This window comes from Lithobates pipiens, unplaced genomic scaffold, assembly GCF_037356315.1.
Source record: "Lithobates pipiens isolate NorthernLeopardFrog02 unplaced genomic scaffold, aLitPip1_a1.2 Scaffold_25, whole genome shotgun sequence".
NCBI lineage: Eukaryota > Metazoa > Chordata > Amphibia > Anura > Ranidae > Lithobates > Lithobates pipiens.
Window position 1 is genome coordinate 148,800,418 of NW_027507787.1, and position 13,114 is coordinate 148,813,531.

The 13,114-nt window shown below is 45.1% G+C and overlaps 1 protein-coding gene across 1 annotated transcript in view; it reads right to left on the reverse strand.

Moving 5' to 3' along the window:
• Positions 1–12,745: 12,745 nt before the first annotated feature.
• Positions 12,746–13,114, reverse strand: part of TDRD1 (tudor domain containing 1) — a 299,412-nt gene continuing 299,043 nt past the window's right edge. The window contains exon 23 of the mRNA XM_077453765.1: positions 12,746–12,943. Within this exon, the coding sequence (XP_077309891.1) occupies positions 12,746–12,943 (198 nt within the window). The remainder of the gene's footprint in view (positions 12,944–13,114) is intronic.

Genomic DNA, 13,114 nt, shown 5'->3' on the forward strand with positions numbered 1-13,114 from the left:
GTCCCGTTTTGCAAAAAAATGGCCTGGTCATTGAGCAGCCACTTCTTCTGGGGCTGAAGTGGTTAAATGATTCAGATCAAACAAATTACAAAATATGCATTTATTAAATTATGATTTCATTAAAGCGTTTGTTAAGCCCAAAAAAAATAATATTATATATATATATATATACCTGTACCTTTAAAGCATTTTAGACAGCACAATGCTTGTGGTAGGTTATTTGGCCCCCTTTAACACCTGTAATACCTGGCTGATCCTGACTGGCTCTGCCCTCCCCTTTGTTAAACTGACCATGGTGTATCATGTCCAGCAACCCGCCAGAGGACTGGACACTGGCAAAAAGCTACTGTGACCTTACCTATATAGCTAAATCTGAGAAACAGATACCTGATGCTGAAAAGCACATAAAGCACTTCATCTCTCTTAATTCTCACATTGTCAGATCCATCTAGCAATGTTGGAATGGCAGGAACCCTCAAGAAGTGCAAACAAAGAACCCGTTTGCCCAAAAGAGGAATAGCTGAGAGGTAGACTGACAGCATGTACAATGTCAAGACAGTAGAGAGAAAATTTCTTGGGATGTTTTAAATTGGGTCATAAAAAATGGATGTCCTCTCTGAGAGGGAAGAAAGACTGCCTTAGGGAGGAATGGTATCAAGACAACTTTGCCCTTGTTTAGCCTGAAGAAGAGTTTCATCCAAGAAAAGGTTGTCAATTTTCTACACCAAGTTGATAGAAAAGAGAAAGGGCACCTTACGAGTGAAGCTGGAGAGAGAAATATCCTTAATAGGTTCAAAAGGTGGCCTTTGAAGGGCTGAGAAAACCAGATTAAAGGTTCCATGGAGACACAGGGGAGAAATGTATGACACCCTTTACAAAGGCTGTAAATAGGGAGTGAAAGGTCAAAGGTCCCTGAAACTAAACAGCCAAAACTGAAATTTTCCTTTTGTACTCAAAGCCAGACCAGATTTGGGGAAGAAAGGAGTATGTACTACAAAGTATTTCCTAGGGTGAAAATACTTTGACTCGCACCAAGCAAAATTAGCCCTCAAAATGCAATCATAGACTGTGTGAGGAGTACATTTTCCTAGCCATCAGGAGGGTCCAGATGAGAGTCTTGCAGGCCCCTGTCTCTCAGCCAAGCTGTTAAAGCCAGAGGCTGAAAAGCAGGTGGCCCTTGGTATAAAGATCCAGGAGGGACCACAGAGTCTGCCAGGAGTCGGGAGTATACCAATCCATATTCTGAGTCTGTGCAAACCCTTTAACTCCTAAAATGTGCCTACTCAGCTACTGTATGTTTATCCTAAAGATATATTATACAGTGTGTATTAAAATATATTTCAAAAAGTTTGGTACTCCCAGACTGCCTAGGTGTGTATAGCATGGGTTTGGGCAAACAAGGCCTCATCCTGCTGCAAATATATTGAGATGTCCGGCGTTGCAGGATGCGCAAGTAGTGGGAAGGCACTGGGATCAGGAGTACTTGGAAGAGATAGAGGGCTTTAGGGAGGATAGACATTTTAACAAACGGTGATCCTGCCCACCCAGGTCAAGGGCAAAGAGGTCCATTTGGATATTAGAAGAGTAAGGTGAGAGGGCATAAGAGAGAGGCAGAGCTTGTGTTGATGACCACCGAGTTCCAGGCCATGAATTTTAGGGTTTAAACGGATTAGGAGGGCTCGGGGCTCAAATCACTAAGGCAAAAAGAAGGAGGTGAAAGCCAGAGTTTGAGACAAAATCCCCAATGACACAAGATAAACGTGCAAGGAGGGTTGCCCATCGTAGATTTTTGCTAGCCGGACGAGAGGTGATAAACCAGATTTGGTCTTTGAGTATTAACGAGCTGACGTAGGGGTTCGGGGTGGGTGGAAAGGATCTTCGCAAGAAGTTTGAAGTCCAGATTGAGGATAGATATTGGTCTAAAGTTTGACCAGGCGGAATCTTCAGTGTGTGCTTTGGGAATCATAGAGATAGCCGCTGTTAAAGATAAAAAGCGGAACAAGTGGCCATCCAGCAGAGAATTATAGGCTTCAACGATAAGAGGGGAGAGGTGGTCAGCAAATTATTTGTAAAAAGTTGCAGAAAGGCTGTCAGGCTCTGGACATTTGGTGGCTTTGATCGCAAGAATAACTTTAGCACTCATGATGGGTTGTTCTAGTTTATCCCAACGGGAGGAAGAGAGAGAGGGAAGTTCAGGGATAGAGAGAAGGGTATCCGCACGGGCTTAGTCAAAAGCTTTAGTGTCTTGGTATAGATCTACAAGGCATCTGTGAAATTCCCCAATGATTTTTATGGGATTGCTGCAATGTGTTAGTAGATAGCTTCAATCTAATGGGTTTAGCGGTGTGATCAGCCCTGCGAAAAGGCAAGGTTAAAAAATGTATTGGGTTTGTTTGATTTCACGTAAAGTGCTTTCGACCTGTGGAGAGTTTTTCAGCCGTTTCTGTCAAAAAAAAAAAGAAAAAAAAGAAAGACCTAATGCCAGGCATATCTTTTTAAAGGCTTGCTTGGATGCAGCAGAGGGCTGAGTTAGGAAGGTTGCTGAGGCCTTATAAAAGGTTTCCACTAAACATTAGTGTTGAGGACGTTTCTCCTTGCGTTAATAGGAGGCTAGACTGATACAGGTTCCCTCATCACCGGTTTGTGAGCTTCCAATAATGTCAGTGGGGATATTTCTGCAGACGCATTGTTGGTTATGTAGTCCTTGAGGGCCACTTCAATTTACCGATGGTGGGATGGGTTAGCTAAAAGACCATCGTTGATACACCAAGCGTGTGGGTAGGCCTAGGGATTAGTGATGAGAGCAAAGTGAGCACAGCACTTAGGTCCGTCCAAGAATAAGGGAGTTTAGATGAGGTATTGATGAGTGGGGAAGAGCCAATAGACAGGAAGATATGGTATATACGAGAAAATACTTTGAGGGTATGACTAGTGAGTATACTGACGTCTTGTAGGATTTTGCGCTCTCTCAGGAATCTAGGAGCGAATGTTGGTTCAGGAGTTTCTGAAAGAAGAGACGATTAGTTCTGGGGGAGGACGAGACTGGTGATGTGGCAAGGAACGGGTACATTACATGGTTAGAGTTACCACAGATTAAAAGGGTGCCACTTTTGTAAAAATAAATTAGTTAGCAGATGGGAAAGAAAAGAGTAGGTGTTTATTCGGGGCATGTATGAGACAACAGCAACGTTGCTATCTAAAAGGTGTCCATTTAGAACTAGGTAACAGCCTTCTGGGTCTCTAATCTATGCTTGTAAAGGGGGTGGTTCGATGAAATGCTGAGTAAACCTTTTCTTAGAGAAAGCCAAGGCTGTAAATACTTGTGGATATTGGCAGCCTAAGAATTTAGGAGTGGGGGGCGTGGCTTGGCGCGCAGCGTGAATGGACGCTGAATAGGAGAGCTCCGGTGTATCAGGGGACCGACGGCTGAAAAACGGCCATTAACCGGGACGAATATGCCCACCTATAACAAGAAGGGACCCCACAATCACTCCCTGCGTTCGTCCGGAACCCCCAAGGGCAAATCGTCGGCACACAGCCTTTAGCAAATACCGCTACAGCGGCGAACACAGCAGTCCCAAGATGGCACCGACATACAGAACGACTGGGAGAGAAGACAGGGAGGATGATGAAATATCACTACCAGCGTCGGAAGACTCCAGCAGAGGTAACATCACAAATGTTACACCTCTGACTTATGCTATAATGACTGAAATAGCAGCTGACATCAAAAGCTCATTCTCTGCAGCTATAACTGACATTAAAACAGAGCTACTCAGACTCACAGAGCAAATAGCAGTGACGGAGAGAGCAGGAAAGAGGAGAGACAGAGCTCTAGTGAGACTGGATGATATTTCAGAAATGCACTCCACACAGATGCTGGAAATGAACAGACAGATCGAGGACCTTGACAATAGGGGAAGGAGACACAATATCAGAGTGAGAGGTGTTCCTGAGACCATTACCCCAGAGCAGATTAAACCTGCCCTGTCCTCCATCTTCAATGGCCTCTTGGGACGGTCTGCTGATTCACCCATAGAATACGACAGGGCTCACAGAGCACTGCGGCATAGGGCGCAAGACAATAACCCTCCCAGAGACATCATATGCTGCCTGCCAAATTTTCCCCTGAAAGAGGAGATCCTCCAGAAAGCCAGGACAAATGACCAAGTACTCTTTAATGATGAAACAGTACAGATCTTCCAGGATTTGTCACCAATTACACTGAGAAATAGAAGAGCCCCGAGACCGCTGCTGGCTGTTCTCCAGGAAAAAAGGATTGCTTATAGGTGGAAATTCCCCTTTGCTCTCCAAGCTACCTATAATGGCAAACAGTACCTACTTAGAGTTCCGGAAGAACTACCTAAATTTTTTGAAAACCTACAAATTGCCCCCGTAGACCTCCCTGACTGGTACTCTGATTACAGACTGCCCCCCTCCATCAACAATGTGATCCCCCCCATCAGACCCTTCCCCAGCAAAATCTCCCTATCACCACGGGAGAAAGAGGAAGCTCCTCCAGACGCAGCTATTCTTCTCCCTCTGCTAAAGGTCCCAAAATGTGATTACTGCGCAAAGATTATAGCATCTCTCCTTCACTTTCTTGTGGACGCCACGCTGTAAACGAAGACAATCCTTTTCAACTAAAATAACACAGACACCAGGTTACCCATACGCTGACCCACCCATGTTGGCCGACTACCTGATCACAGGTTATGTACACAATTTAACTTTCACAACTTACACGACTAGAGGGAGATAAGACGGCAAAAGTTGGTTACGTTAACCAGGTTACTACAGTTTACCGATAGGTACGACCGCTTATTTCCTCTAAAAGGTCCTCCCTTGTTTGGCTATGTGCAATGACTTACCTATGAGGTCAGGTAGCGTTAACAACCTAGTACAGCCACGACCAACGAATTCTATACAATCTTTCACACTCTTAGTAACTTAGGAGCACAGGTCAAGTTTCAGACCGCACCCTATTACCCATGCTAGGCTGCACCCCGGCCTAATGTTCTCCATCTAAATACCCTACCCAGGAATGCCTGGCAGGCATGCAGGAAATATGCCAAAGCCTAGAACTGAGGAAACATATATTAACTAGTTGCAGAGATGGAATCACTAACCTGCACCAAGCCATAGTTACAGATGGGCCGAACGCCCAAATATCATCACTATCTTCTTCCTCACTAGATGACTGAGAGAATATAGCAGTGGTCGCTTTGAATTTGGATTGGAATATATATAGGTATTCACCGCAACAGTACCTTAATGTGGGGAACTCTCGCTCACAGGAATTTCTCCTAGGAACTAGTCCCACAACAACGGTTATCCCACCAACGGGCCAACGTTTGCAGTAACTGATGATAGCCTACCCACCAGTCGATTTCATCTTCACATTCAATAATTGCCGTTGGTCAAATAATGTCACCCTTCCCACTCCCTGAGTAGGCTGCGCCTATTGCTTCTACAGATGTGACTCATTAATAAGAACCTGCTACAATTCCGATGGCATTCGGGCCTCCGACCTCAGCACCACTCATACTCTACAACACCGTTGGCATACGGGTCTCCAACCCAAACACTACTCGTACTTTACCGCCGCGGTGCTGCCAAGGAGATGGTTCGGTAGGCCGAGATTTATGTTTTATGTCTTATGTTCCTTGGTCCGCTACAAACTGAACCTGCAGACTGTATACATGTGGTTATAGTTAAGATGTTATGGTTTATTTTTGTAATACCCCTGTATACTTGTTGTTTTCCTGCTTTTCTCTTTTTCCTTCTTGCGATAACCTGTGATTGCATGTAGGTTATACACTTCACAACAGGGCTCGATCGTGACTATCCTAACGGCACGTGAGTGGTGACCTTGCCAACAAGGAGCTCAATTCAGTACCTTTCTAACTAGTTGAAATTTACATGCTGTATGTTTATAGTATTATGCAACATATTGTGTCCCAATTCCCTCTTCTATAAGTTATCAGAAGGGCAACCTGTTAGTTACAACTAGCACACCCGAATACCCCAACTGACAGTCCTAGGCATATAGATGAAATAACACATACAACAAGGCCACAGAAATATACTTATCTCTGTCCGAGCCTTCACACAGGTCTGACTGACAGGCCAACCACCGGAGGAACATTTATAAATCTATCCCTCCTACATAAATTCACGGGCACACCTCCCACTTACCCCCCAGAGTCGATTTCGGTGTGTAATTACCCACACCGTGTAGCTGGCTCACGGTCACTTGAAAGTGCCTCTGAGCCAAGACTCGCGAAAGGTTTTAATACCTTACACCCCCTAACCCAAACCCACCCCACCACCCCCGTTTAACGGGCAAATCCGCCCGCTACCCTTGCCCTCCTTGTAAATCTTCACTCCCTCTCCCCACCCTCCTCTGCCACCCCCCCCCCTTTTTTTTTCTCTCACCTCCCTCCCTTAGACTATACCTACAATGGCATACTCCTTTTTGGGGAAATCCCCCACATTGATATCGCACAACATAAATGGACTCAATATTCCAGAAAAACGAACCAAATTACTCAGAGAACTCAAAAAAACAAACCCATCTATAGTCTTTCTACAAGAAACACATTTTAAAGACCAAAACATACCCAGACTTACCGACAATACCTTTTCAAAAGCATACCATGCCACAAACCCACTTGCCAAGACCAAAGGGGTATCTATTCTCGTACATAAAAATTCCCCCTTTCAACTAACTGACCGACTTACAGACCCAGAAGGCCGTTACCTTTTTCTCAAAGGCACATGGGAAGGCACCCCTATCACTTTCGCAAATGTCTATTTCCCGAACAAGGCACATATTACCTTTTGCAACAAGATAATAAATGAACTTACATGGTTCGCCAACGGTTGCATCGTATTAGGAGGCGATTTCAATATCCCATCACCGTTACAAGAGACATCAACAGGATATTCTCACATATCCTATAGAATACTGAAAAGAATTAAAGTCCTTTTACAGTCTTTAGCCTTAGTTGACTCATGGAGGTCTGTACATCCCACCGGGAAAGATTTTACATACTTCTCATCGCCGCACCAAAGATATTCAAGGATCGACCTGATCTTTGTTTCCCAAAGAGATTTGATCAACTTAACCAAAGCTGATATAGGAATCATCACTATTTCCGACCACGCCCCCATGGCCATCACCTTAAAACTCGACCAGCCCAAACAGACCTCCTTCACTTGGAGACTTAATGCCGCTCTACTCACTGACCAGACTATAATGGAAGACATACACAAATCCATCAACACCTATTTCACAAATAATAATGATTCTGATACCAACCCCCTTACTAATTGGGAAGCGCATAAGAGTGTGATCAGGGGGGGATCTTATAAAATGGGGAGCACGTAAGATAAAAAGAAAGAAACAAAGATATAGCAGATCTGTCCCTTAAAATTGCTAGGCTGGAGACCCTACATAAGCAATCCCTTATGGCTAAAGCAGCTGAAGATCTAGTCCAACACAGGCAATCCCTGTTACAAATTCTACATTTCCAATCCCAGAAAGCTCTTCTTTTTTTCCGTAGAAGTATATTTTACGAGTTTGGAGATAAGAGTGGGAAACAGCTGGCTAGAGCCCTAAGGGATGCAAAGACACTGAACCACATTCATGCGATACGGAATAAAGGAGGCACACTTGAACACAAGCCAGAAAAAATAGCAGAGCTCTTTCACGAGTTCTACACAAAGCTTTATAACCTGCCTCCACAACACAAACCGGCACATGTATCACAATCAAGAGCGGACACTATCAAGCACTTTCTTTCAGATAGCAAATTGCCCTCACTACAAACATCAGACAAAGACATCTTGAATGAACCAATCACCATCACAGAAATAGTAGACGCAATCAAACAGCTAAAAACAGGTAAAAGCCCTGGCCCAGATGGCTAAACGACACAATATTACAAAACCTTCACACAACTACTTGCTAAACCCCTACTCAAAGCTTTTAACCACCTAGCTAAAAACGAACACAATTCTAACACCCTTCTAATGGCACACATAGCGATTATACCCAAGCCAAAGACCATACAGACTGTGCGAACTTTCGGCCAATATCCCTTTTGAATATTGATATCAAATTACTAGCGAAAATCTTAGCTAACAGACTGAAACCCCTACTCTCGAAAATCATAGGACCAGAGCAAGTTGGCTTTATGCCTGGCAGAGAGGCCAGAGATAACATTATCAAATCTCTGAACCTGATCCATTACGCACGCGATTCTAAACTGGAGGGCCTTCTGGTATCCACAGATGCCGAGAAGGCCTTCGATAGGGTCTCTTGGGACTATATGTTTGCCACCTGCACCCATATTGGACTTGAAGGTAATATGTTAAATTGGATAAGAGCCCTCTACCGAAACCCACAGGCCAAAATAAAAGTAAACAATACATACTCGGATCCGATCCTTATAGATAATGGTACCAGACAGGGGTGTCCCCTCTCACCACTCCTTTTTATATTAACACTCGAACCACTCATTATTACCGTATATACTCGAGTATAAGCCGAGAATTTCAGCCTCTTTTTTGAGGCTGAAAGTGCCCCCCTCGGCTTATACTCGAGTCATCGCTGTCTGCCTGCTCGATCAGCGTGTCGAGCAGACAGACAGCGGACATTCTAAAATTCAAAAGCCGCGCCTCCGCCTTCGCCTGTGATAGGCGGAACACTGAATTTCCCAGCAGTCAGTGTTCCGCCTATCACGGACATCCGCTCATCCTCGTACTACGGACGAGGATGAGACGATGTCCGTGATAGGCGGAACACAGGCTGCTGGGAAATTCAGTGTTCCGCCTATCACAGGCGAAGGCGCGGCTTTTGAATTTTAGAATGGCCGCCGAGGCGCCGACGAAGAGCGGCGATCCTGGCAAGGCACGGGACGGAGGCAAGGCAAGGCACGGCACGGGACGGGACGGAGGCAAGGCACGACACGGGACGGAGGCAAGGCAAGGCACGGCACGGCACGGGACGGAGGCAAGGAGGCAAGGCACGGCACGGGACGGAGGCAAGGCACGGGACGGAGGCTCGGGACACAGGTAGGCTGGACACACACACACACACACACATGGATGGATGGATGGATGGATACACACACACACACAGGGATGGATGGATGGAGACACACACACACAGGGATGGATGGATGGAGACACACACACAGGGATGGATGGATGGATGGACACACACACACACAGGGATGGATGGACACACACACACACAGGGATGGATGGATGGATGGACACACACACACACACAGGGATGGATGGATGGATGGACACACACACACACAGGGATGGATGGACGGACACACAGGGATGGACGGACACACAGGGATGGACGGACACACAGGGATGGACGGACACACACACAGGGATGGACAGGCATGTCTCACCCTCGGCTTATACACGAGTCAATAAGTTTGCCAGTTTTTTTGGGGGTAAATTGGGGGCCTCGGCTTATATTCGGGTCGGCCTATACTCGAGTATATACGGTACTATAAACCTGTCCCCCGATATCAAAGGCTTCACCTTACACAAAAGAGAATATAAAATTGCCGCCTACGCGGATGACTTACTTTTCTTTATTACCCAACCACACCAATCCCTCCCCAATCTCACAAAAACCTTCTCAGTCTTTGGACATATATCCAATTTTAAAGTGAACCAAACCAAGTCCGAAGCACTCAATCTAAACCTCCCAACTGAAAAGCTTAGCACACTTAAAAGGAAAACTACAAATTCAAGTGGGAACTTGACACACTTAAATATTTAGGAATAAAATTAACGCCTACCATAGAATCCCTCTTTTCAGCCAATTTCATACCTCTGTTGAACTCCATAATTAAAGACCTCCGGAACTGGACCTCTAAAGGGTTCTCCTGGTTTGGTAGAGCCGCCATATTAAAAATGACGATACTCCCAAGACTGCTGTATTTTTTCAGTGCACTGCCCATCCCAATACCTAACTCCTTTTTCTCCAAATTACTAGCAATGCAAAGAAATTTTCTGTGGGCCAACAGAAATCCCAGAACAAACTTTCGCCTTTTAACATGGCCCAAACACAAGGGAGGACTTGGTCTGCCCGACTTCAAAAATTATTATTACGCCGCGCACATCGCCAGAATGATTGACTGGCATTGCCATGCCAAAACGAAAGACTGGGTACAATTAGAATACCACTACAGCAAACCACAATTATTATATTACCCCTGGTCCACACACTCCAAAAACACCAAACAAATCACACACCCACTGGTAGCCAACACCTTACATATTTGGCATAAAATTGCCCCACAACACAGACTTGCCACTATTCCAGGCCCATTGACCCCGCTAGCCAACAATCCTGACTTCCTGCCAGGTCTCAACCAGAAAATACTTCCAACCCCAGGTCCCAACTCAAGCTTCTTAGCCATACACTGCATACGCGGAAATAAGGTCAAATCGCTGAATACTCTAAAATCAGAACTAGGTGACGCTGCCCCAAACCCATGGTTCTACATACAGATACAAGACTTTTTACTCAATAATAAACACAAAATCGTCATTCCATCAAAGGCTGACTCCACTTGAAGACATTTGCTATAAGGGTTCCCAAACCTTCAGAACAACGTCCATAGCGTACAAGTGGCTCGCCTCCCCACCACCAAATAGCAGTAGCAAACATAAGGAAAAATGGGAAACAGACCTAGGCATTAAGATTAATGATACTCAATGGGAAAAAGCGTGTATTCTAACACACAAATGCTCCCTTAGTTCAAGATATCAAGAAATATCTTACAAAATACTCACGCAGTGTTACATGACACCGGTCAAGACTAAAAAATGGTATCACACATCTTCAGACATATGTTGGCACTGTGAAAAAGAAATAGGCACATTTGTGCACATGTGGTGGAAGTGTCCCCTGATCCACGACTACTGGAACAAAATTATCTACTGGATTAAACATATCACAGACACTAAGATCAACTTTGACGCCGCCGCTTGCCTGCTACACAAACGCTTTTTCAATCGGCAAATATAAGAAGTCCTTATCTAGGCATCTACTGACAGCAGCTAAAAGTTTAATTCCATTACACTGGAAATCCACACATGTTCCAGGGGTCAGGGATTGGTTGGACAGGGTTCACTATATGTATAAAATGGAAGAGGTGGTGGCCATGAAAAAAGTAAATACGCAATGCAGGTAGACGTGGAACTAATGGGAGGAGCAGTGAACAATCTGAGACTCTTACAGCTTATACAATAAAAACAGTGAGACAATATAGAGGCAGCGGATCCAGTGGGGAGTATGTAGCAGAAGTCACCTGTAACTAAAGGGGGATTATTAGAACATAGGCATTAGCCAGATTTGCAGTGGAGAGCGAAGAAACTAGTAAACACTTCCAACAGTTGACAGATATAAAAAATAAGTAAACTTAAGGACCCGGGAAGGGTGCAAGCAGCCAGTATTCTCACAAAGGCAATAAAAGGAGCATAACTATAAATATAATGGCAAACAATGGCATAAGCAATAAACAAGTATAATAGGAATAGGCCTTGAGGCCTAAGGCAGTGGCATAAGGCTCTAAACCAGACAGGAAAGGTTACTTGGGCTCAAGTAAAATAATTGGGGGGGGGGGGGGGGGGTTGTTGAGAAGAGGGTGTAAGTTGGGTGGGAGGAAGGAATAGCGGAGAGGGAAGATGACAAGGGTGTGGGGGAAAAATTTGTATAAACATACTTCGTGATCGAGACACTATGTATACACATTGAAGGATTTGGTAAATGTACTGGTCGTATGGAAGTCTCAGTAGGATTTCACTAGGTAAGCGAGCATGAAAACCGGATGGGTCTTACATCCCTAAGGAGAAGTAGTAAGTCCAAAAAATTGGACTGGACTGGCGAATTAAAACACCCTAGTTTGTAGGTACTCGAGGGGGCCAGGATGCAGAGCATTGCTGGGAGCCCTCAGAAACAGGAGGTGCCAAGTGGAGGTCTTGGAGCACATCTTGAAGGCCTTCAGCTGATTTGCAGATATAGGAGGTGCCCTTGTATTAAAAAAGCATAATGAGAAGGGAAAACCCCAACGATAGCGAATGCGGTGCCGTTGTAAAATCTTCAGGTGGGGTTTTAAGGCTTTCAGTTTTGCCAGGGTCACAGGAGAGAGGTCATGAAAGATCTGATAGTGATGACTTTGAAATACTAGTGGATTCCTTGTTATGCGATGCGGTCAGCAATTGCTCTGTGGTACAAAAATGCTTCAATTTCACAATGTCGTGGGGTGGACCATCGTCTAGATGTGGGTGCAAGGGTCCTGTGGATACTATCTATTTTAAGGCACTGAATGGGTATAGATTGAACCAGATCTTGAAATAGCGCCGTAATGCTGGACTGTAGATCATGCAGTCTCTGGTATACCATGTATGGGCGGCACAGTGGTGTAGCAGGTAGCACTCTCACCTAGTAGTAAAAAGGGTTGCTGGTTCAAATCCAAACCACTACCTGCCTAGAGTTTGCATGTTATCCCTGTGCATGGTGGGTTTCCTCCGGGTACTCCGGATTCCTCACACGCTTCAAAGACATGCTGGTAGATTAATTGGCTTCTGTATAAAATTGACCCTAGTATGCGATTGTCAGTTGGGGACCTTGGATTGTGGGCTCCATGAGGGTTGGGACCGATGTGAGTGTGCAAAAGCGAAGTATGCGTATATTGGAAACTCAAAGTCCTCGAGACGGGACTGCAGTGAGATTGTCTTCACACAATGCTTCCAGATCAGAGTGGTTGCTAGTAAGGATTTCAATTTCATCAGCCCTATGTTCCAGCTCTGAGGTGCGCCGGCCTAGATCTGTGATTTCACAAGTCAATTTCTCTGTGATGGTGTCAGAGGTGTGTTTCAAGTCTTTTGTCAGCATCATCTCAAATTGGAAAATCAAGTCAGGCTGTGGACTGTCAAATTGGAGGGCTAAGGTGGTTACCCCAAATTCTGTGTCTGACACACCATCAGTAGCTGTCACTGGCCGAGTTTATTAAGGTGTGTGCGGTGTGTCTGGCCAGGAGGTTGAAGCCATCACCGTCTTGGAGGAGGC